At 31.8% G+C, this 26,805-nt stretch overlaps 1 protein-coding gene across 1 annotated transcript in view; it reads left to right on the forward strand.

Moving 5' to 3' along the window:
• LOC134694391 (serine protease nudel-like) overlaps nucleotides 1-25,533 on the forward strand; it is a 43,797-nt gene extending 18,264 nt beyond the window's left edge. The window contains exons 9-16 of the mRNA XM_063555397.1: nucleotides 18,099-18,215; nucleotides 19,281-19,403; nucleotides 20,653-20,769; nucleotides 21,607-21,711; nucleotides 22,282-22,392; nucleotides 23,325-23,546; nucleotides 24,592-24,636; nucleotides 25,460-25,533. Of these exons, the coding sequence (XP_063411467.1) occupies nucleotides 18,099-18,215; nucleotides 19,281-19,403; nucleotides 20,653-20,769; nucleotides 21,607-21,711; nucleotides 22,282-22,392; nucleotides 23,325-23,546; nucleotides 24,592-24,636; nucleotides 25,460-25,533 (914 nt within the window). The remainder of the gene's footprint in view (nucleotides 1-18,098; nucleotides 18,216-19,280; nucleotides 19,404-20,652; nucleotides 20,770-21,606; nucleotides 21,712-22,281; nucleotides 22,393-23,324; nucleotides 23,547-24,591; nucleotides 24,637-25,459) is intronic.
• The last annotated feature ends 1,272 nt before the right edge of the window (nucleotides 25,534-26,805 follow it).

Genomic DNA, 26,805 nt, shown 5'->3' on the forward strand with positions numbered 1-26,805 from the left:
TTTATTCTTTCCATTACCGATCCACAATGTGTTTTACATAGTTTTGCGATTTAGTCCAGCAGATAGATGAATAATTGTGCACTTTGTGTTAAAAACATAAAATTTGGTAGAAACATAGTTTGAACTATTCTTATAAACAAATTTAGATATGGAGGCAACCTTGATTTTTATCAACTTCCGTTTTATCATCAAAATGGCGGACATACATTTGATAACTGATTATTGGTTATTTAATTCTCACAACTGGTAGCCAACTTTTGCTGTGTAGACTATATTATTGTGTATTCATGGTTTGAAATAATGTATCATTTCTTTGAAACCCGTCAGGGTGTTTTATTCAGAATTTTGTCACTTCCGGTAAAAAAATATCACAAGAAAACGTAATTTAGAGACATAAAACATATGTTTAATATGTTGGTGACCTTCTGCTGTTTACGGGGTTTTGTCTCTTTGACACATTCCCAATTTCCATTCTCAATTTTGTTTTATTGATTAATTAACAAGTGTGGACACAGTTGAGTGTGGATAGCATGTTTGGATATTTGACAGTGTCTTATGTCAAAAGGAGTTCTATGTTTTTCCTATGAGGTGTTATTAACTGTGTTGCACAATGACAACCAATCTGAGCATTAGGAGTGTTATTAATTTAATATCTAGATTTTAGCCCACCTGGCCAACAGGGCCAAGTGAGCTTTTTTAAAACACCTGGAAAATTGACATGATCCCACTTTTCCCCCCTCAGCGTATTGTGGGTGGGTGGGGGGGGGGGGGAGGACCAGGCCAATTTCCCCTTTAGTAGCGTGAGAAGCTTTATTTTCTGCCTTGTAACATAACGTTGGATTCGTCTGCTAGAATTAAAAAAAAAGGTAACTTTTTTGTATTAGTTTCATATTACAAAAGCTTATTATACATTTGATATGTATTTATAGATATATACCTGTTATACTATACACGTCAAGCACATGCTGATGTGGTAATTACATCCATTCTCGTATGTAAACCGTTGGTATCATTGACTAACACAAATAGTAGTGTTTGGGGCCCTTAAACTTTAAACTTTGCTGTCGGTGTGAGCTAAGGCTCCGTGTTAAAGGCCTTACCTTGAACTATAATGGTTTTTACTTTGAAAATTGATACTTGGATGGAGAGTTGTCTCATTGGCACTCATCCTACATCTTCTAATATCTATAGACAATTAATAATTAATAATGTAGAAAGACTAGGGGACACATGGAAAGACTGGTGAACAAAAAGACAGACAAGTTGACCTTAAGACAGATTGATACACATGTAGACAGACTGATAAACGTGTAGACAGACTTGTGTTAATGAAAACTAACAACACATCATACTTTGTATATGAATAAGTCTAATTTTAACACAGTTCGGTTTACTTTCCAGATTTGCATATACATATAGTGAAATTTATACCACGGGGGAAGATTGACCATGATCCAAAATTTCCTCAGGGGAAACATTGGCTCATGCCAGTCTTTCTCCCGGGGGAAAACTGGCATCGGGGAAGAACGGCTATATACCACCGGCGTTGTCCGTTGTCGTGGTGAACTTTTACAAAAATCTTCTCCTCTGAAACTACTTGGCCAAATTTAACCAAACTTGGCCACAATCATCATTTGGGGATCTAGTTCAAAACATATGTGCAGTGAGCCAGTCAACCAACCAAGATGGTCGCCACGGCTAAAAATAGAACATAAGGGGGAAATGTAGATTTTGGTTTTTAACCCTAAAACCAAAAGATTTAGAACAACTCTGACTGAGGTAAAATTGTTTATCAAGTCCAGATCTGGTGAGTGGGACAACTGGTTGTTGGGTTGCTGCCCCTGAATTGGTAATGTGTTTGCCGTATCTGGTTATTATCTTGAATATTATTATAGGTAGTGATAAACTGTAAACAGCAATTATTTTCATCAAAGTAACATCGACAAATATGTCAACATGACCAAAATGGTCAATTGACCCGTTAAGGAGGTTTTTCTCTTTAAAGTAGTTATTGCCCTTTATAGTAATTTTTTACCAGTTTTTCGTAAATTTTTGTAATCTTTACAAAAATCTTCTGCTCTGAAACTACTGGGCCAAATTTAACAAAACTTAGTCACATTCTTTATTAGGATATTTAGTTTTAAAATGTGTGCGGTGACCCAGCCAACTAATCAAGATGGCCGCCATGGCTTAAAATAGAACATAAGGGGAAATGTAGATTTTGGTTTTTAACCCTGAAACCAAAGCATTTAGAACAACTTTAATAATTCTCAAAACCAAAGCATTCAGAGGAAGGTGAAATTGTTTATCAAGTCAATATCTATATGCCGCAAAATTTTCAGATGAATTGGACAACTGGTCATTGGGTTGCTGCCCCCTATTGGTAATTTTAAAAATTTTGACGTTTTTGGTTATTACCTTGAATACTATTATAGATAGAGATAAACTGTAAACAGCAATAATGTTAAGAAAAGTAAGATCTACTCATAAATCAACATTACAAAAATGTTCAATTGACCCGTTAAGGAGGTTTTTCTCTTTAAAGTAATTTTTAACAATTTTCATGAATTTGGTATTTTTTTGTAATTTTCAAGTGGGTCCACATTTAAATTTTGTTTGATTTCAACGAAAGATAAATAAAATGGGTACTTTGATATGTAATAAATCTAACCATGTATTTAGATTTTTGATATTTGGGCCCAGTTATCAAAATGGTCCCTATTGAGGCCTAAAGGGTCCAAAATTGAACTATATTTGATTTCATTTATTGAAATCTTTGGGTTCTTTGATAAGCTGAATCTAACCATGTATTTAAATTTTGGATAGTGGACCATAATAGGTAAATGTCTAAACTCACTTATTTAAGTTTTTAAGTTTAATTTCTTACACCACATTCATTCTGTGTCAGAAACCTATATATTGTGTCAACTATTTAATCACAATCCAAATGCAAAGCTGCATCAAGATTGAATGTTGTGTCCAAACTTGCCCTAACTGTTCAAGGTTCGAACTCTGCGGTCGTATAAAGCTGTGCCCTGCGGAACATCTGGTATTTTTTTTGTTATAACATGATTAAAGGACCATTTACACCCAGGACCAAGTCATCAGTATGCAACAGGTGTATTAAAACAACCTAGCATCATATTTCTAGTAGCGGGAGTAGCATTGTCGTGTAATTTTTTTTTTAAAATTTGGTCAATGAAAATATATTGCTTGGTTCAAATCGGAATAGAAAGCTTTAACATGTATCTCCCTATTACTTACATTGTACATACAGGTGATACTACTTTGACAAATCCTTGAACATGAGAGTTGTCTGTCAAATCTTTATTTTTTCACAAAGAATAAATTGCATAACAATTAACTGAGCTCAAAGCAGAGTACTTTAAAAATTCACTATGACAAAGAGCTAAATCCAGTGATACACTTTGTACTACAGGTCCTTCATGAACATCAATCAACCAAAACCATATCTCAATAACGTGCCATACTACATGGTTGGATCAGAAGTCCTGAAAAAGACATGTTTTTATATCGTATTTTTAGTATATATGCACAGGTTAAAATTTTCTTGTGGTATAATCATTCAGGATCTAGCACAGTGTTCCAGCAAGGCCGTTTTCAGAGGGCTCGGCACCCGCTTTTTTCCGAGTGCCGCCTTGTGGCCTTTTTACAGTTTCCAGGGCGCCCTGCCATTTTTGAAGATCGATTGTCTATTAATTTGTTCATCAATATGATACGCTAATTGGGACAACATCCCTAATGCGCCTTGAAATGAGGAACTCAAGAGTCACGTGTAAACAAAATTTCTCTGTGTAGTGATATTTGACACTTTTCTATGATAAACAAGTGACTGAGCTTAACCATTTTAGTTAATTTAGAAAGTAGGGGAACACAAAATAAATGTGTAAAATATATGGAGCTATTTGAAGGGTTCAAAGTATTAAAATTTGAAAGAACTTATTGTGTTAAAAATGGGATTATTTACCATGAGGAGCCGTATCACAAAAGGATACTCGGGGTTTGTTAATTTACGGGAAAAGTATTCTCACTTCGTACCCCGAAAATTTAACCAAATATGTCAAAATCTCTCAGCTTCGAAACGAGCCATCATACATATCCAAGTTAACGATATGGACTGAGCAACAGAAGAAAACGTTACCATTACCGCCTATGGAGAAACTAATGCGCATCTGTACCCAATTACTAAATTTTACCTGGTGAAAAAGTTTATGATTTTGTTTACGACCCCAAGCTAATCAACGGTTACAACTAGTGTCATAATCTGTTGTTATAGGTAATCCGTTTATCGGATGGGTCATTAATGATCATCAACATTAAGTCATTCAAAAAAAATCAGTCAGTTGGCAATTATCTTTGATTAAATGTGCATACAACAACTTGGGCAGAATTTGCAATGTTTACCGTAGTTTCATGGAGGAAACGTAATAACAGAAAGTTAAAAACCCTAACTAACTTGTTGAAGACATTGTTTTACTTGTTTTCCGTGAAATATACAGAAAATTCAGACGTATTTGTCATTGACTGTCCTCATTTTTGATACGAAAATAACAAAATCGGCTGCCATATTGTGATCCTATTTACATCATATTTACGTACTGTTTATAATCCTCCAAAGAAGGAGCACACCCAAATAAAGAAAGATAACTCAATCTGATTTTTTCCTAGCATTGAGTAACCCATTTACATATTCTAAAATATGTCTACATACTTCTTGCTTAAGAATATATATGTTTAGGTATTTTGATTTATGGGAAAAGTTATTAATTAATAAAAATTAGCAATCATTTAAAAAAGGTTGAAAATCATTGACCCTCTCTGATATATTTGTTCGATCAAACATCAGAATAACGAATCGTTCGAATAATTATGTAATAGTGGTTTCGACATTCAGAGTACTCGCCAGGACTGCGATTAATTTCGTAGCGGCTACATAGGGCTACATGGATTTATGACTATTGAACGTGAAGCTATCCTAATGCACTTGAAAAATACCGTCAAACCTAAATGTAACAATAAAAATGTCTCTGCGAATTATTGTTACTGCTTAATAAATCGGCATTTGGTTTGAGTCAAAGTCATCATCACCTCTTTTCAGAAACGAGGATCCTATACCATATTTGAAAGCATATGAAAACTCTCTCACAGGCAAACAACCCATAAATGTAAAATGAAAGAATAGAATTCTTTCATCTTGTACTATGAACTATGTCTTCAATGTCAACACTTAGATTCCTTATTCGCCAAGGCATCTTAAATAACAAACTCCGAAACAGCGGTTACGTTCTCTTAACTACGCTACGTTGACTTTAGCGAAGCAACGTCACCACTGTTTCGGAGTTTGCTTAAATAATGGTGCTGTAGCCATTATATTAAATTAGTTTAATGCAGTTCACTAGGGAAGACTGAAATTATGCAAACTAAATGAGTTGGGTGGACCCACTGATCTATTTATCAATTCAAAACAAAAAAAGCACTAAATCAATATTGTCAAAAATAAAATAATAGCGTTGACCATATGCCTTATCGTTTAGGCTAAAATGCATAATTAAAAAAGACAACACTTTGCAAAAGAACTTGTGAGTTCACATAATTAAAGGTATATTTGTTATGTGAATAACGCCAATGTGCGTCAATTGATCTATTCTACATGCAAAACACACAGTAAAACTGATATCAGTAAATATATAATAATCAATAGCTGTTCTTGTTTCTATATCCAATAAGAAATAAGTGAGGAGTTTTTTTCACGAAGAAGAACTTGTAGATGACCATGCTCCATAATAATAGTTATAGCAATTTCAAAAATCCCCAGTAGAAATGAGCGAGGCGAGATATTTCTGAAATGGTAAGTATCTGTCAGTGATATTCAACTTGAATTTTATATACTGTGGATTCATTTATTTTCGTGGGTATCAATTTTCGTTGATTGTGGAAAACTTGCATTTTCGTGCGTGGTTGATTTCGTTGTTTTGACAATCTCAAAGCCTATAGCAAATGTGTAATTCGTTGAAACTTTGAATTCGAGGTTCACCTGTACCTACAATTTCATCCAATAAGGACAGTCATTTCAGTTGTTTTTTTTAAATTCAAATATATTGTATAGCTATTTAATATTTATCTATATCTTTTTTTAAAATCTATATATATTTCATATAGCTATGGAACATATGCCGCCTTTAATCTTTCAATATTCTTTTTAGTTGTCATATTTCATAAAGATAAGGAATATGTGAATACATGACCTTGATCAATGCCAAACTTCTGGTATCATCAGATTGTAGAACATAACATCTTTCAATATATTGTTTCAAATTCGCATATTTCATAAAGCTAGAGAACTTGTGACTCCCTTTGTCTGTCAATATTTCATGATTGAATTGTTTTATTTTTTTATTTTTAAAACTTCTTAGTTTGTTAACGATACAATTCTCAATGTTAATTTTATATTTTAGGATATATTAAATATAGGGATGATAGTAGTAGTCTTAAAAACCAGTGCACACCGTTCAAGTAAGTTATGAATAATTTATAGACACTAACTGTTTAGTGTCTTTAAATATCAGCTGTATTTGTACCACGATAGGAAACAAGATGTATACGAGCTTTAAGCGAGCTACTTCAAATCTGTTTCGAGCCGAGTACAAATATAGATGATATTTAAAGACAGTTATTGTCTTTATTCTGCAATTAATTCTGTATATTATTTGTATTTAACAATAATACGTCGATCAAGATGAATAAATATCTATTTAACATGACAACTAATTCCAGCAGTGAAAACAAATAACAAAACATTGCACAATTTGAAACAGGAGTGTACGAGTTGTCCTACGCCTCAGACTCGACATTCACTAAACATGCATGCTGAAATTGACATGGTGTGTGATTCTTTGGCTATAAAGAAATGTTTGAAAAAATACAGAACGTATAAAAGAAATCGTCAATTCGCAATTGATACGTCATTGGAATGCGACTGCAATACACATTCTAAGGTCACACAGGTTCAAACAATACACAGTCCGGCAGTGTGCGGAGCCTTAAAGCGATATATGTATATTTTAGAGATACAGCATAGCGATATATGTAGGGCTTTATCTATATAGTAAAACACCCAATTGCAGGATTAAAGTTTTTATTCGTACAGTAGACATAATATTTCTTTAAATTTAAAGGTATTCTTATCATTTGGTAAATTCACACCGGAATATATTAACATAGACACCGTCAATTTTAATGTACTTGTCATAATGAAGCAACTTTCATCATTTTTTGTCGTTCATTTTAAATACTTGAACGTTGCTGATTGACGGATTATATATATCTAAGGATGAAGAATATCATTTGTAAGATTATTAAGGTTGATTACCATTTGCAGCTCTTTTGACCATATCGTGGCGATTATTTGATATTTTTGTGGTTAACCACACAGGACGAACGAGAAACTGTCCATCGGCAGCAAAACAAGTCAATAAAGAGTCCAATACGTCTACAACAAGTTGGAGTGTATCTCAGAAGATCAGTGTTGATACAGAAATTAACAGCGTCTATTTGATATTACTCTTAATACTGAGGATCTTCTTATTCCTGACATGGAGTACCTAGCCGAATAATGAACTATTATGATACTCCCAAATGCTCTTGAACTTGATACTTGTTTAGGTTAGTAACTATTTGTGTTATCTGGGCGTCATTGATAAGTATTATGTAAAAGAAACGTGCATCTGGCATTTCCAATTATAAGCCTGGTACCTTTTATAACTATAAAAACTAAGAAAGATTTTGTTTTCTATTCACTAGATGTTCGTTACAAAGGAAGATCACAGGAGTTCCGGAAGGTTAAGTAGAACCTGCTGCACTTATTTCTACAAAACTTTAAAAGAGTGTATTTGTTAAATTCTGCTGTTCGTTACTGTATTGCTTTTTTGGTAAATTTTTGTCATCTTTTATCGTATTTCGTTTGTCATTTTTGTTTAAGACTGATGAATTTTAATTGATTTCCTCTCGGTATGATATGCCTCCTCTTTGATTAAACATTGTCAAACTTGGACATTTTTAAATATATATAAAAATGATGCAAAAAGTAAAATCACCAAAATACTGTGAACTCCGAGGGAAATTCAAAATGGAAAGTATCTAATCAAATCACAAATTCAAAGCTGAAACACATAAAAAATAAGGAAAATAACTGTCATATTCCTAACTTGGTACAGATATTTTTATGTAGAACATAGTGGATTTAACCTGGTTTGAAAAGCAAGCGAAACCTTTCAATTGTATTACAGTCGCATAACATTTCATTATTTTGGCAACAATGTGAGAACAAAACAAACATACACAATTGGTGTAAGTGTCAGAAATAGGGGTACATCAGTCAAAGTTTAGTTTTTATCTTAATCACTATAAGAAACAAACAGATATGATAAACAAACATGAACCATGAAACATGAAGATAATGGCTGGATGTATAAGTACAGACCCACGTCATATGTACCCAAGTAAAAAAAAGGCTACAGAAAAAGCTTTTCAGCAAAAATTAAAGACAAGTATGCAAAAATCATAATATAACAATAACACAATGTCGGGATGTATAAGTACAGAGCCATGTTAAATGAATACCACAAAAGCAGACTAAACAGTAAAAGCTAGACTAATAAAGAAATAAAAGAATAATAAGACGTGATTAAGATGATAAGTAACATCAGTAACCAGAATCTATACATCAAGAACGTTAACTTCGTGTATTCTTTTGAAATTGACCCGGAATACTTATCAAAAAGATCTATGAACCTTCCGACGAATTTTTCTTTTAGCAAAAGTACGAGTTGTTCTTTAACATACCCCTGGTTCATCAACTTTCTAATCAGACACTGATGGCGTTTTCCAGTCTGAGAAGTTGCTGCATGCTCTTGAATGCCAAAACAATTGGGAAATGTATATAGCCTTTTCAATAGACGTGTGGCCCGAAAAAACTCAATTTTAGAATTTATTATTTTCGGAAATGGTCAATTATCAATTCTTATATCAATAATTGCATGCCTTAGCATCTCCATTTTTCTTTAGCCGTCGACGAAGACACGAGTGTTGCATTCATTGACAATAAGGTATATTTGACAAGACAGTATTAACAATGTATTATCGTGGTATCAAAATTGGGGTGTAGGTTGCATTTCTGTAAATATTGACTATGCAATTTCCCAAAGGAACTCCCTTTACGGCTAAAACTGAACTACTTTAACTATGCAGTTCTGATTTGTTTTTATCCTTGAATAGAAAGTTCATTTGCACCACAACTGTTTTCAAAGGTCAAAACAAAGGGCTGTGCGGCATATTTTCAACGTTTATATGCCCTGAACCATAAGAGCTACGATTCCGGATGCAGTTAGTATGGACCATACAATAAACAGTCTCATATCAATCTTGAGGACTTTTGGTATGTGTTTATAAAAGTATGACCATGATTAATATTATTTATGTCATTTTATTTCTTCAGGTTATTGATTTGTTGACAATGATCGATTTTGTATTTCCTCAGGTATTTGACCTCCACGACATTTGGTTTGTTTTCTAAATGAAGGTGCATGTGTTTCTTCATGAAAGTTGTGTGACGATATAGCCGACTGTAAATCAGCAGATGACGAATTTAGGGTTCGAGTTAGGTAAAGTATATTGTTTTATAAAAAAGCAGATGTGGTATGATTGCCAATGAGACAACTCTCCACAAGCCTTCAACATTGAGCACCGCCCATACCGCATACACAGCTATCAAAGCCCGAATGGTTTAGTTTTGAAGATATACTTCGACCAACAGTAACAATTTGACATTATTTATTTGGTAACATACTTTTATCCAAAAGTACTAATTAATCGTATGTTTTTTATCACGTAAAATGCGTAAAAGAAGATGATTTTATTCAAGAAACAAAAAAGGTAGATAAGAAAACTTACAAATTTGAAAACAGATCTTATCACTTGAATAGAAAAATAGTCTTTGTTCAAGAATAACTTCTATATAATGTACATAATTATGTCAAAATTAATATAAAAATTAAAACACAACAAAAAAAAACCAACCCTAATATCACAAGATTTATGAAAATTTAAAAGAAAACACTATATTTATCTAAAAAGGCATTCTTTTCAGACGAGTGTGACGGATACACAGGTCGTTTTACTTCATGTGAAGACGCATCCTTTTTTGAGTATACTATACATTTGTACGTGCTAGCAAAACAAATTGTTGTACTGGTGAAAATGCACTGGTAAATGGTTCAACAACTAACATTGCGTACAGGTACGTTCATTGTAATTATCTCTGCCTTTTTGTCTGAATCGGATCTAATATTTTTTTTAAATGACAATAACAATTTGAATATAAAAAAAGAAGATGTGATATGATTATCAACGAGACAACTCTCCACAAGGGACCAAAATGACACAGAAATTACTGAAAATTAATAGCATTTCGAAGAAAATTCAAAACGGAATGTCCCTTATCAAATGGCAAAATCAAAAGCTCGAACACAACAAACGAACGGATAACAACTGTCATTTTTCTGACTGGTACAGACATTTCATATGTAGAAACTGTTTTTTTAGCTAGCTAAACCTCTCACTTGTACGACAGTCGTAAAAATGTATCATATTCTTTTGACACAATATGGGAACAAATCAAATAGACGTAATAGATAAAGATATACAAAATATGGAAACAGCTGTCCTTATTGTTCTATTATTTTAATCAATATAAAAACTAACAAATATTCAATGTAGAAAAAAAGAATTTGTGGGTAATTTTATTGTCCGTAACTCGATTTGAAAATAACGTCACCTCCTTAGTTAAAATTCAATTGTTATTTTTCATTTAACCAATAACGACGCTTTGTTTTACACTTTGAGAATATTCACGATACCATGCGAGTCTTCCTGATCGTTATCTGCACGCACGTATTCCATTATGTGTTAAATACCTATTTCGGTATGTGCAAATGCCTATTACATTATGTGCGAACACCTATAATGTTATGTACAAAACCGTTAATGATAAACGCCTATTGCATTATGTGCAAACACCTATAACGCTATTATAAACGCCGTTTAAACACAGTTTTAAATTTGATGACATTTACATTAATATTACAGTAATAAAATTGTAAGGTGATAAAACAAATTCATTGTGTTAAAAAACAAAATACAACCGCATTAATTAACGGTGGATACGAACGGAGAAAATAACTAAAGCCCGCTTTCACGTCCGCCTATCGGATCATTATATAGGGTGCTATAGTTTGCATACATACTAAATGATTATGTTAAGGGAGGATGGCATATGTATGTTTATATAGATCTTTATTGGATTTTAAACGAAAAATTAGGAATTATAAAAAATCTTATGGAAAGATGAGAATTACTGACCCATTGTTTAAACTGACACTTATTTTTTTTTTTAAAGATATTTGATGTGGAATATGACTAAAAAGAATAAAATTAAATAATCTTAAGGTCAACTTTGTCTGAGGTATTTCGACCATTGTCTCAAATAAATTATAAAAAAAATCAAAAGACTTTATCTGACTCCTTAGTTTTATCCTTTCAATTTTAACGACCTTTTTAAACATTGGCTTCGCACATCATTAACAATGTACAGTCAGTAACATTAATGGACCCAATTGTCTGCACCAGACGCGCATTTGGACAAAAAATATCTATTCGGTGATCACAAGGTCAAACTGCTTCAAAATGCAAAACCTATTGATTTTTTTTGAATTTCAAATAGTAACATTGCCTTTGAATGTGTTTAGGTTTAAAATAAATATAATTTAATTTAACATAATGGAAAAACCCGGACCAAACACCTACAAAATAGATTATATCAAACAATATTTTTAAGCACGAGTTGTATTTATTATGTTTATTTGTCATTATAAGCCATGTATCTTTGATAAAACACTTCATCAGGAAATGGCAATGCAAATTAAATGAAATGGGTGAACACACTGAATTTTTATCAACTCGAAACAAAAAAGCAACAGAAATAAAATAATAGTGTTGACCAAGGTTAATATAAGAAGGACTCTAAAGGATAAACAACGTCGTAAAACCCATCTCGTCAACATATAAGCAATTCAAATGACATAAAAATACAATAAATTGGAATAAGACTTGTGAGTTTAAATTATTAAAGTTCAACATGTTCAATTTAATACGGGTTTTTCAACACAATGCGCATACGGCACGTGATTATACCACACACAAACCTGCAAATATAAGGTATATTCTTTATATCAAATCGTATCCATATTATATTTTCATTATTGAATTAGATCTTGCTGATGAAAAATCTCTAAAATAAGTCTAACAAATTCAGAGGTTTCTAGGCAGAAGTCAGAGAAGGAAGACATTGTACAAGTCTTCGTCACTGCTTCCAAAAAAGTAGGTTTATATAAAGTTTTTATATATAAGTGCCCAGTAGTCAGAACTTCGATGTTGACATGAATATAACTTATGTGGTCATATTTATTAATTTACTTTTTGCAAAAGTATGAGTTTTTCGAAAAACTAAGGAATTTTTATCCCAGGTATAGATTACCGCAGCTATATTTGGCATAACGGTTTAGAATTGTGGGTCCTCAATGCTTTTCAACTTTATACTTGTTTGGTTTTCCAACTTATTTGCTCTTAGCGTCACTTATGAATCTTATGTAAGTATGTTGATATTCGCGCCTGCCGTATCAAATTATAAGCCTGTAACAATGTACCTTTGTTAACGTTAAAAGATGTGCAAGTCATTTCATAATTCCAGGTCAATATCACACTATTGATAAGATTCCATATCAACTTGATTTTTGACCAGAACATGAGTTTCGTGGATCTGTTTGACTTGACCGTGTATTTTAATCACTCACTGTGGATTCGGAGTGTACCTGAACTAAAGAAACCAAATAAAATCGGTATCCAACAAATAAGAAGGAATCCATAGTAGTTAATTGTAATATGTCGCGTTATGAGACAATCCTATTGCTAGACATACTTTTAAAAAAAAAGTGTGTTTATATGATTTTATATTACCATCAACATGAACTGAAAGAAAAAAAATATTGTGGATGTATTTTAAAAATAATGTACTTTTCTTGCGAACCATGCATTTACATATATCGATATGATTGGAGTTTGGTTTTATCGTATGAGAGTACAAAAAAAACCCAACAATTGAGCTACATTAATGCAACTTCAAAAGTAAAAGGTCTATAAAAAAGGTTTTATTCAATCGATATCATTCAAATGAATAAAACTTGCCATAGTCATAACTTGATACAGGAATTTAAAAAAAAGATAGTATGCCCTATAAATAAACTCATCATCGATATCAGAACAAAATTGTGTATATACGCCAGATAATTTTTCTTCTGACACACTTTAAAGAAATCATTGAATGCAAACGCCCTAAATGCAATCTTGAGCTTACATTGACCAGTAACTATTTCACCCTATAATTTCAATAAGGACATCTTTCTAATATATTTGTAAACTCCAATTTTTTTTATTTTTTTTTGATAGGCAATATGTGACTCCCTTTCTCTGCAATTTGTCATGATGATTAACTTCCTAATTTGATATTTATTTTACATTCTAGGATATGTTGAATATATGGATAATGTTAATAGTTATAGGAGCAAGTTTACATCGTTCAAGTAAGTAATTATTAATCTAGGTTCATAATGTGAGAGTAGGGATACTTTTTTTTTAAAGCTGTTTGCATATTCTTTATTTATAGAAAAATACGAGAATATAAAAAAAAACGTGAATATGTAAAGCTTTGATCTTTCATTATTAAACTACACCAATGAAAAAAACAAGTTGCTTTCTTAAAAAAAAGAAATGCAATCGTAGACTCAAAAGCTTAATTGTTTAATAAAGGTGTGTTAACTTGTTTTATATCATTTTTGTTGTATAAGAGTTAGAAATTGGCCATAATTTTTTTCTTTACTAAATGTAACTTATGTTCAATGTGGGGTAAAATATTCTTGTTAAAAGAATTTGTTTTTTAATCTCTTCTCTCCCGAAAGACTACATGCTAAGTCACACACTGGATGCATTCTAAGGTGTTTTTTTTTAGATAAGATTTAGTTTTCAGGCCTAAGTTCAATTACAAATGAAAAGAAATCTTATCAATAAATCATGATTATTTGTTTATGTAGCCAGCTGGAAAAAAGTTAAAAATTCTAAGCTGCATTCTTTTTGACAATCCCCAACTAAAGACGTATTTTGAAGACGTATCAAACTAGTTTATATATTTAGTGGTTTGTGTACATATAACTTCTTTTAAAGGAGCACTAGCTACGATATATATAAAAAAATTAAGTATATATTTTTTTAGATTAATCATTAATTAAATTGGAATAATGAAATAATAATTTGCTTTTAGCAATCAATTTTCTTTAATTTTGTTGAAATAAGCGTTTATACATAATTTTTGACTGATTTACTTGCAAGTGAAAACGTCATCATCATTCTAACCGGTATTCATGTGAACTTAACTTAACCCCCTAGCTAGAGACTGACAACGCATGCATTGTACGTGAACTGGTTATTTAAAGAAAAAAAATGTCAACAATGAAAGTGAAACTACGGTAAATCATTTGATTACTAATTCGATCCACATAAATTATTTCTTATACGGTTAAAAACAATGAGTAACTTATATTTTTAATCTATAAATTCAAATCAAACAGACCTATAAAAATCCAATTGCACGTGCTGGTTTAACCTATTCATATCTTTATTTGTGTTTACATCGCTTATATGGTCATCTGAGGTCAAATCGATAGTTAATTAGATGGCGTCTGGATTTAAATACACACGAAACGAACCTACATATCATCTACCCCATGCTCTGTAAACTGTTTATTTTAAACGTTTGATAGATTGGATAAATGTTTTACATTGTTATTAATCAAATATGAGAATTTGAGTCAAATTGGTGACCATGAATTTGACAGCTAGTGCCCCTTTAATATCATGACAAAAATGTAAAATCTGCAAATTCCGGAAGTAAATTTTATTTTTTTCCTCGCCAAAATACTTATATACATAATTTCATTTGATGTTTTCTTTTTTAATATTGGTGTTGTTTTGGCTTTTTTGTCATTAGCTATCATATTAACGATATTTTTGATTAATTTATAAATAGCATGACGTACGGAAAACAAATTCAAATCAAGCTATTAGAGTGAAACAGTATGAATCATGAACTTTACACTTTTTCAAACAAATCTCATTTTTTTTATTTCTAGCTTGTCCTTTTGTAAATTAGCTCAAATAAAAAGAAGCTTTGTTGTCTTTGTACATGTTGTACGGCTGGGCGATAGAAACTGAGAAGGAAGCAGGAATGAAATGAACCAATGCAGTATACATGTAGTTCAAATGTCCAGTATGCAATTTAGATAAATAAAATTTCAATCGCCTGTCCGTTGAATAGGGATATTGATTTGATATTTTATAACGGTTGTTTTTTTTTGTTTTTTTTGCTCATAACATTTCGTCCTAATTGTTCGCCAAACACGCTGTGAGCCTCTGTCAACTAGACCTTCTAACTTGACTTATGAATACAGATGGCCACAACTCATAAAACATTAATTGACGGAATTCCCAAAATTCTTTTATAAGACTTACAGGATGCAAAGCTGTGTATCTGCTTCATTATGTTTTGATTAGGTTTATTTTGGAAGGGGTTTCACATGACAAAAAAAATAAGGTATTTTTCCATTAAAAATAACAATAAACACAAGTAACACACTGCCCACACTAGGGACTATATTCTAGGACAACAAAAATCAAAAGACGATAACAGTGTTCCCGAACCCTATAAAATGTACGCTGGAAATCGAGATGATTTTTATATAAGACTGTTGGTTTTTCCTTTTCGATTTTTTTAACACTAGTAATTTTTGATTGAAAAAAACTGGTTAGTCGTCATACAAGAATTCACCTTCATAGCCCAACGAAGTTAAAATTCATAATGACACGTTCTATCACAAAAAGGCAAAGTTTATTTAAAGAAATCAATGATAAAAATCGATTTTCCATTGTCAAAGCGAAAACATGTAATTATAAGTATTGAATGCCTTTTTTCGTACGTTTATAGGGTTGTGAAAGCATTGACCGTGCACAATTTTTTAGAATGAAGCGCTTCCACTTTATACTAAATGTACTTCGGTCAACGCTTTTACATCCTGAATCTACCAAAAGAAGATTGCAATTCTTAATTAAAAAAAAAGTATATAAATTATATTTAAATAAGTTATACTTTTCGTAACTTGTTTTCCTTGCCCTTATGACTGACGTCTTTATCATGATTATACTATTTGTAATACGAGTTTATAACTTTTGAGTCAAATGAAATTGAGAAAGGAAATTTGAAATGTGCCAAAGAGACAACAACCCGACCAAAGAGCAGATTACAGTTAAGGCCACTAATTGGTCTTCAATACAGCGAGAAAATACTGCAAGCGGATGAGTGTTTCAACTGGCTAAAATATGCACTAGTTCAGCGACAATGGACGTCATATATACTGAATTCTGAACTACATAAAAAAAAACCCTAAAATTACAATTGATACCAGGCTCCATACTTGGGACAGAAGCAAAAATGCGGAGGGGATTAAACATGCTTTTTGAAATCTCAAACATCCTCCTATCTCTATCCAATTTAGAAAAACAAACAAACGTCAGTAAGCACAGTAAAACTCAGTTTAAATGAAGTCCGAATCCGGTGTCAGAATAAGTAACAAAAGAAACTAAAAAAAAGGACAATTAATGATACATACAATAAATTACTAGCAGTTACTGACATGCCAGCTCCGGGCCTTAATAAGACTGATTAAGAGATTAGGTCTTCATCAAAACAGTCACAACGCCGAAAAAAAAGTTGTTTATAAAACAGCTAGTTGCATGAGCTTATCATTCAATAGTCTCAACATATTAAAATAAAATCGAATAGTTTATAAGAAAAACTAATGTGAAGTTTAGTGGTTATTATATATCTATACATGGCATTGTTTGATTGTAGCAGATCGGTTTTATTTGGAATAAATCATTCAGTTTAGATATAAAAGAAATATTGCGTTAATTTAAATCGTAATGGTACATCCAACTGCGATGGTCACGCTGAAGTGCAATGGTTTGATAATGACGTATTTCTTTTTTTCGGACGCGTTAAAATATAAAAGTTGCATTGTGTCATTATCTTGTTAATTGTTGCGTCGAAGTGCATTGGTGGTACTGAAAATCTAGAAATTGTTGCGTGCATTTATTAAAGCGATTAAACTAGGATGGACAAAAATGCAAGATTAATCATAGCCATTTCAAGAAATGACGAATGCATGTTTAAGATATCACAAGGCAAGTTCTTATTATTGCGAATCTCATGCAGTCGCATTTGTCGTACATATACAAATCGCAATAAATTCTGAATTTACAATAATGTTGAAGTGCAATGGATAACATAATTTATTTGCATTGTAGTCCTTCCTGTATTGTAGTCCCGTCATGTATTGTCATTTTAATGTTATATTTGATATTGCCATAACAGCGGGAGGTTTGGCATGCCACAAAATCAGGTTCAACTGAACATTTTTTCTTTCTTACAATGTCCTGTATCAAGTCCAGGAAATGACCATTGTTATATTATAGTTCGTTTCTGTGAGTGCTACATTTTGATGTTGTGTTTCTGTTGGGTTGTAGTTCTTTTATATATGATGCGTTTCCCTCAGTTTAAGTTTGTAACCCGGATATGTTTTTCTTCAATCGATTTATGAATTTCGAGCAGCGGTTAACTACTGCTACCTTTATAAACTGATTGGAGTGTGTTTAATTAAATCAACGAGAGTTTACATCAAAATTAGATAATACTTACGATGATAATTGCACTTTTTTTATGATTTAAACCACCAAAAAAGCGTCATATAGATCATATCACACATTAAAAAAAGACCATAGGACTACAGTCTCTCCATCGCACCATCGAGCTCTAAAATTAACTATAGAATAAATGTTTTAACATAGCTTTTTAATTGCAGGTACAGAACCATGTTTGGAATTTACCTGTATGGATACGTCATGCATAGACTATTCTCAGGTGTGTGACGGTCATTTAAACTGTCCATGGCAAGACGATGAGTCGATATGTGGTACGGGTATTAGTATTGTCCATGAAATATGCATACATACTGTCTTTTCATTTTCAATATAGATTTTTTTTAAACCAAAACTTATATACATTTTCTCAAAATATTAGTCCAGATGGTGTCACAGGCTCATCAGTACATTAAAATAGTACCAACATTTTTTTTAAATTTGGTTCGTTTAATTTTTCATAGAACTTTGACAAAATATTTACTTTAACCATTTGACAAAAAATTTAAAACGATAAAAAAAATGAACCAAAAACTGTATAGGAAAAATTGCATTACCTATATAGCACTTTGTCATACACTAATTCTAATGCGTCAGAAGTTTTATATTTCTTAATTATAGAACATAATTTAAACGTTCAGCTGATTTTTCTAGAGATATTTCCTTGTAGTGTTTTCTAACATTTACACATATACATATATTTTATTTTATTTGAATTATCACAACAACAAATATTATGACGAAATGACTTAGAAATTAAGAAATGTAGCTTTTTTATGTTTCTGATATTTTTGTCCGCGTTAAGCAATAGTTTAGGTTCGCTTGGTTTAACATTCTCTTGAACGTTACCGTTCTTCAAAATCAGCACCAATGATTTGTTTTGCTGAACAAAAGTAACTAGCTATCTAGCTACGACTTTAAACAATAAAATCGTTTATAAGAAAAACAGAAATTCAAATGTTACTGAGTTACCTAATAATCAATTTAAAACGTAATCATTGTGCTCACAAAGACGACAGCCTGACAATCAATTTTATTAATCCTCGACTTGCAAAACAAATTCAATTTCTTTTTTTTTATAAAAATGGATTAAAGTAAAAGAAACTCTCTCTTTATATTTCTATGATTCAATAATATTTTGTGCATAGTTTGTGTTTTTTAATTATGATAAACGTCTCTCATTCCCTTCTTTCTAATTGTGTTCGTCATGGACCATGCATGAAACCACTTAGGCTAAGCAATCCGATCGTTATACTTATTAATCGTTGGCAAAATATAAATGTAAAATAGTATCCTTTCATTGATAAATAAGAATATATATGGTGTTGAATTTTGTATTTCATCAGGTGCTTGCCCTTCAGGATATCTTACCTGTTTATTAGATGGTGCATGTGTACATGCATCAAAGGTATGCGATGACATAGCCGACTGTAAAGTAGGAGAAGACGAATATACGTGCACATCTGGAGGTAATTTTTTTTTACATAATCTATTGTCCACCATTTGGTGGATATATATGTTCAGAAATACGTTTCAGTGAAGGGTTATTAAATCAAAAATCACTTTCTCAAAATGGATGTCCACCAAACACAAAATAGTAGAAATATTGATTTCTACACTGCAACTTGTATGTTTCGATATTTCTCCACTCGAAATAGTGAAATTTTTTTTTTTATAAAGCGTGAGGCTGTTGAGAGTGGAGAAATATGGTAATACACGAGATATAGTGTCGGAATCTGTTTCCGTGATGATTTATATCCTTCTTTATTTTTTTATTTTTTTAAGTTTTTCAGAAAGTTGTGTTTTTTAAATGCGACATCATCAGGCATGGTCGCATTTTTTCCTGACTTCACAATAGGAAAATGCAGACGAAAACAAAGCATATTGACTTCATAATCAAATTTCGACCTATCAGTTGCTGAGAACAGATACTTCACTAGTGAGGAGAAATATTTTTCTCACATCGATAAGAAATGTGAAACTAGCACAAAAATTAGAGAAATAATTATTCAAGCAGATTTAAGGGGACACAACTCTCAACACTACATAAGTTTTATGATCAGCAGCAATACTATAGTACATGTATGTCTCTTCTTAATTGCGTTTCCTTTTTGCCGAAAAACACATGTACAAAGTATGGAATAGGAGTTAGTTTTCACCGGTACCGTCTATTGCTAGCATTTGACCTTTTAATTATTGAATTGAGATCATGGGTTTAATTACAAAGCGAAAGCTCGTCATATTAGAATAGCTTGTCTTTTAGTTTGGCATTTTTATTATTGGTGAAAAGAGGAAGGTTGGTCTTGCATCTGTTCTCTCTGAATTTAGTTTTTTTTTATTTTGATCATCTTTCGAAATTTACGAGATTGTATCAACTTAAACCTCTTTTGTTGTTTTTTGTAAACAGGAAAATGCAAACAATATGATGTTGTTTTTTGTAAACAGAAAAATGCAAACAATATGATGTTGAACTTCATTGTTTATGTTGTTCCTTTGTTTTCCTTTCACATTTGAGGTGTTTCTCGCGGTTTTAGTGTGTAACTCGGAATATTTCTCACTCAATCAATTGATGACGTTTGAATACCTGTTTGCTTCTGCTGCCTTTATTTATCACGTTTATATTTTGGAATAAACTCATCATATATACCAGGATTAAATTTTGTATTTAGTAAAACGCGTGTTTAGTCTACAACAGACTAATATAATCTTTCTTTTCAGACGGATGTGACGAATACCCAGGTCACTTTGCATGTGATGGCGCATGTTATACCTTATTTCTTAAATGTGATGGAAAAGTTGACTGTGGTACTGGTGAGGACGAGGAAGGATGCACAGGTAAATGGCCCAACAACCTACATTGTCTGAACACCCGAAACAAGATTTTTGGCCGCTCCGGACATTCCCGAAGTCCTGCATTTTCATTGCCGAGTTTATGAGCGCCGGTTCTGGCTTGGAAGTAAATAATGCCTATAGAAACGCTCATCGCAATTCACTCTGCTTGTCTGCTTTTTTACTTGGTATTCATCTTAATTTGACAACTTTTTTTATCGTCAAGAAGAAAAAAGTAAAAACACAAAAACACTGAACTCCGATGAAAATTCAAAAAGGAAAGTCCAAAATCAAAAGGCAAAATCAAAAGTCCAAACACATCACATGAATGGATTTCAACTGTCCTATTCCTGACTTGGTACAGGCATTTTCTAGTATAGAAAATGGTGGATTGAACCTGGTTTTATAGCTAGCTAAACCTCTCACTTGTATGACAGTCGCATCAAATTCCACTACATTGTCAACGACGCATGAAAAAAAAAGCATACTCAAAGAGTAAAAATTAACAGATCAGAATAACGACGGTACATGTATATCTACGTTTAGCACAAATGTAGTTGTACACATAATTCGCTGTATTGCGTAACGCCGACCTTATTTATACTACATGTACCAGGTAATGTCAATAAAAGCCAACGTTTTAGGTAAACCAAGTTTTTTACAATATAATTATCTCTATTTTAAAGCAAATAATCAAATCTGTCCAATTCAGTCAGTTTATGGAATAAAATGTCTACAAAAACAGAAAATGATGTTATTGTTATCTAGCATTTTATGTGACACTCAATATATAATATAATGTTTTTTGCATATATCTTTATAAATGAATTGTTTATTTTTTAGGGTGTAATGCTAATTTCCAGTGTAATGATGGTAGTTGTATCTCTTTTCTTAAAGAGTGTGATGACGTTATTGATTGTCCCAACGGAGAAGATGAGGGAAGTCAATGTATGTAACATAAATATATATATAAATTTAAATCAATAGACCAAAACTAACATGGATTACTGATCTCTTTTACGTCTACTATCAGCATTGTTCAAACTTTTGACACTGACGAAGGCTATTTGTTAAGCCGAAATATTTATCAAAATGGTTTATTAACAACATCTTCGTATAACACCATCTTATATCAGTACCGTTGTGCAAATATTTTGACTTGTATAATTTTTTACTTATCAGCACAGTATCGTCTATTCTAGTCGATCCTGTACATAGTACATATGCTGGTTGTTCATTTTACAGATAAAGGTGATTGGAGAACTAAAAATTTGTGAAACCAAATATTCAGATCTAACATTGTTGGGTTTTGATGTTTAGACGAGTTTTATATATATATATATATAACATTTTAATTCGAAATCGATGTACTTAGCTACCATAGACACTTACATGTTTTTATTTTGAACAGTACATTATACATCCAAATATGAAAATAACGCTTTTAGAATTGAATAATTAATATTCATATGTATTCAGTAATCATAAATACTGACAATTATATAATATAATCTATAGGTCTATGTTCTGGATTTAGATGCATCGGTGGAACGTGCATAGACAGTGCGTTGGTTTGCAATGAAAACCCTGATTGTCCTGCCCAAGATGACGAAACAGAAGCAGCATGTGGTATGAAAACAATAATTGTCGTTGTAATAGAAACAATCATGTTTTAGGATCTGCATACATGATATTTAAAGATACAGTTATATAGACAATAAAAAAAAATGCTATTAATAACCTAAATAGTAAAATGAATCCAAAAGCAAGCCCTTACGAGAGTTACGAAAATATAAAATAAACACTTTTTCATAGAAGATCATAATTGGAAACCTTAATTTCATCGACCAAAAATATTTGTTAATGGAAAGAAACTATAAAAAATTGTTCAGTTTCATATTTAAAGATTAAAGATGTGTAACCCCGCCGCATTTTTGTGCCTTTCCAAAGTCAGGAGCCTTTGGCTTTTTTTTTGTCTTGTATGAATTTTAATATTTATTTGTTTGTTGTGTATAATTCGGAGTTTAGTATGACGTCAAAAAAATCAGGAACCTGCTTATTTTGAGCTATTAAGTATTATATGAAAAGATAATTGGGTGTTATGGGGCAAAATGTTTCATCTTGTACTGTATGGAAAAACACCAAGGAGTCCGATCATTTATCACAAATTCCAAAACCTCACCTAAGTACATCATTAATGACGCCTCCGTGGCGAGAGATTCTCGTTGCATTAAATATACATTGGTGTCCTTCGACTGTTGTCTATTCTATGGTGGTCTCCTTGACACATTCCACATTCCCATTCTCAATTTTAAATGGTATACTCCTGCCTGCAGTTTTAGTTCACAGGGCAGTTCGGAAAAAAGACCAACACTGCGACAATTGGTTCCCTGCGAATAAAAGTACTTTCGCAGTATCTTATAGAAAAAAAGGTTAAATATGGATCCTCACAAACTGTGAATTAGTCAAAAGAAGTCAGTGTGTTAGCAAGTTTTTCATTACATTTATTCGTAAAGAAATATTTCATATGATAAGCACTTCTATTTATTTTTATTTTACAGCTCTCACAACACAACATGTCACAACAACAGTAGCTACAACAACAACTCAACCTACCACAACAACTCAATCGACGACAACAACACTACCCACGACAACAACACTACCCACAACAACAACACTACCCACAACAACAACACTACCAACAACAACAACACTACCGACAACAGAACAGAGGACAACTACACAGATGACAACAACACAGACTACAACAAAGACAAAAGGTACTTTATAAACTATGAGAATTGAAACATCGTTTGCCTAACATATGTGCTGAAGGACTTAATAACAGAATTTTTTGTTTGTTAATTGGGGTTGTTTTTTGGTTTTTTTTAATAAGAGCATCATTTTTCAAAATTCAAGAATGTAAAATTAAAACTATAAGTTTGAAGCGCATTAATTTTTCAAAATTGCGGGAAAATGGTCACTCAGGTTTTTGCCTTATACTAATTTTACATTGATAATATTTTGGTCACAAATTAAGAAAAAAGGAATCAGACACAATCACCAAACATCACCTGGGTACATCATTAACAACACTAAAAGTAATAATTAATAGAATAACTAATCGAAGAATTCACAAAGAGAAAAAAATTCAACGAGCGACCAAACAACACATTAATTTACGAATGCACGTAGCGTATGAGTTAATTATCAGTGTTGTTTTGGTCACGTGTTGAATATTTTTCAATATTTGAATTCTTTAATTAGTTATTCTTTTTATTACATTGGCAAATGTTATTTTTTTAAAGAGAAAATATAGAGCAATGATTCACTCTTGTTTAAAAGATAGGCGAAGAATGCCAAAGGGACCTTAAGACACCCGTCGTGTTACTTTTATAAATAGATATCAAATGTACCAGGATTATAATTTAATACTTCAGACGCGCGTTTCATCTACATAAGACTCATCAGTGACGCTCACATCAAATAGTTATAAAGCCCAACAAGCACAAAGTTGAAAAGCATTCAGGACCAAATATTCCAAAACTGTGTGCCAAATACGGCTATGGTAAGAAAAAATCAAAGTTATGTCAACAGAAAGTTTATTAAAATGACCATATAATTAATATTCATGCATGTCAACACTGAAGTGCTGACTACCTGGCTGGGGATTCCCTTGGGGAGAAACTTCATATAGAAACACGATGATTTGTTATACTTAGTGATAAGGAATTGATGTCGTTTATGATCATGTTTGTATCGTCCTCAAAGTTCCTTCTATTTTTTTAAAACCTCGCAAATTCTGCCATGTTGTTTCAATTTTAGAATGTGGATTAGATATTATCAGAGACTTCTTAAACGGATGCTCGGGTAAGTAATGATAACTTATATTATTATAATCTATTTATAGTCAGGGTACAATAGTAATTTTTTTTAATAAAAACAAGCACATACAAACCAAGCAATGAGTGAATAATTCGCCATTTCAGAATTTAATGCATTCTGGGAAATATGTTTAAAAGGGTACACCACAACGTTGTGTTTGGATTAGAATGTTCCGAACAATGGAAATCAATCCAATTTCATAAGGTTATTTTCATTTCTGTGTACGAACAATAAGATTACCCATAGTCCTTAAGATTCTGAAAAGGCTAACTGTTCATGATTCTTTTTTTCACCCACCCTGCACATACATAACGGCAACAGTAGTATACTATGTAGAAAATTCATAAATCGAGTAAGGAAAAACAAATCCGGGTTACAAACTAACACAGAGGGAAAAATGACCACTATAAGGACAATAACGGAACAACAGAAACATTGAACTGCAACAAAAATAAACACCAATATACATAGAAACAGACTATTTGATAACAACAGCCATATTCTTGACTTGGTTCAGTACATTTTAAGAAAACAAATGGTTGCAGTATATTTTCTAAAGCTAATAATGAACATCTTTCATCTCCATCATTAGTTGCATACCCGTGTATAATTTTCTAGTAGATTTGTCTAGTCATTGGACACTTTACAAACTTCGATAAAAAGAAGTGTTTCACAGCTGATTGTCTGATGTCCACATAACAATAGAAAAACATATTACAGTATAATGTAGAGTTTTCCGATTTTTTTCCTTCATTTAGGTATTCAATTGTACTAAACTTCCTAATATTCTAAATATTATGAATTTCAGGTGCAGCTAGTGTTGGATTCAGCATCATGGTGTTTGGACTGTGTTTAGTTGGGTCGTTATATGTGATTACTTGACGGATGACTATTTAAAAGGGACTGAATATCAAATATTTTGTCTATTCCTCAATTTGTTTTAGTTTTCTTGGAATTCTCTATTTATTACATGTATAAGGTTTATCATAGTGTTAAATATCTTAATAGTCATTGTATATACACATTTAGGAGGTAGCAAGTGGGCATATATTTTATTTTGTATTTACTTCCTCATTATCTATGGGCATATCAAACAACATTTCTCGGGAATCAATTTGAATAACATGTACAAAAAATAGTCATGTAGCAAATGTAAGTCGCAAAAAACACTTTAAAAATATTAAAAAAAATTATTAAATTAAACCGAACAATGAATTTTACAATAACATTCACCACATTTAATCAATAAAAAACTTTGAATCTTGGATAAAAGTTCAATTACCTAATGCTACTTTTTGATTAATGAATCATATGTTCTTTGTTCGAAATACGAATGGTTTTATATATTGGAAGCAATTGAAACTCGTGCTTATGTTTTAGCCATTTAAAATAATTATGTCACAGCATATGAAACTTTTGATGTTGTTCCAGGTCAGTTTATAATAAGTTGATTGACTAATTTAAGGCGAGTGGGTAAACTTTTAAAATTTACTTAATGCTTGTTATCTGACTTAAAAGATACTAATGTGTATTTTGTTTAATATATTAATGATTTAGTATCATTTTAATTCTCTCATTCACCAAATGCAATATAGCGGAATATATATTCGGAACTTATTATTATTATTTTTTAATAAATCGACGAATTTTCAATTGAAATATTAATAAATGATTATTATTCAATCTCATGACTTTGTTACAATAAATTTCCTCCTGGTTCTTTCTACATTGTTGATTGTGTGATTTGTGTCATTTCAGGTCTTCACTGGTCAGAATTTCGTTATGACTTAAAATTATTTTGCTTTCCTCTGAATTCATTTTGCGACGTCTAGAAAAAAAGGCCTGAAAACGCCACATGAAAGACACCATCGTTTTGCAGATCATTCAGAATAAAAAGTATTTAAAAGTGTCTGCATATCATTAGAGAAACAGGTTTCACGATAGAAACTAGTGCAATATACCATGTATACACGCTCATCAGTTAAATTTTGAATTTTAAAAGAGCCTTACGTTTTATGTTTTGAATTTTAAAATTTAATTGCATCGAGTTGATTAATATTATATCCAACCTGATGCAGAGTCAAACACATCAAACAAATGGACAAAAACTGTCATTTTCCTTACTTGGTACAGGTACAAAATGGCGTATCATGA

The sequence above is a fragment of the Mytilus trossulus genome, chromosome 13, assembly GCF_036588685.1.
Source record: "Mytilus trossulus isolate FHL-02 chromosome 13, PNRI_Mtr1.1.1.hap1, whole genome shotgun sequence".
NCBI lineage: Eukaryota > Metazoa > Mollusca > Bivalvia > Mytilida > Mytilidae > Mytilus > Mytilus trossulus.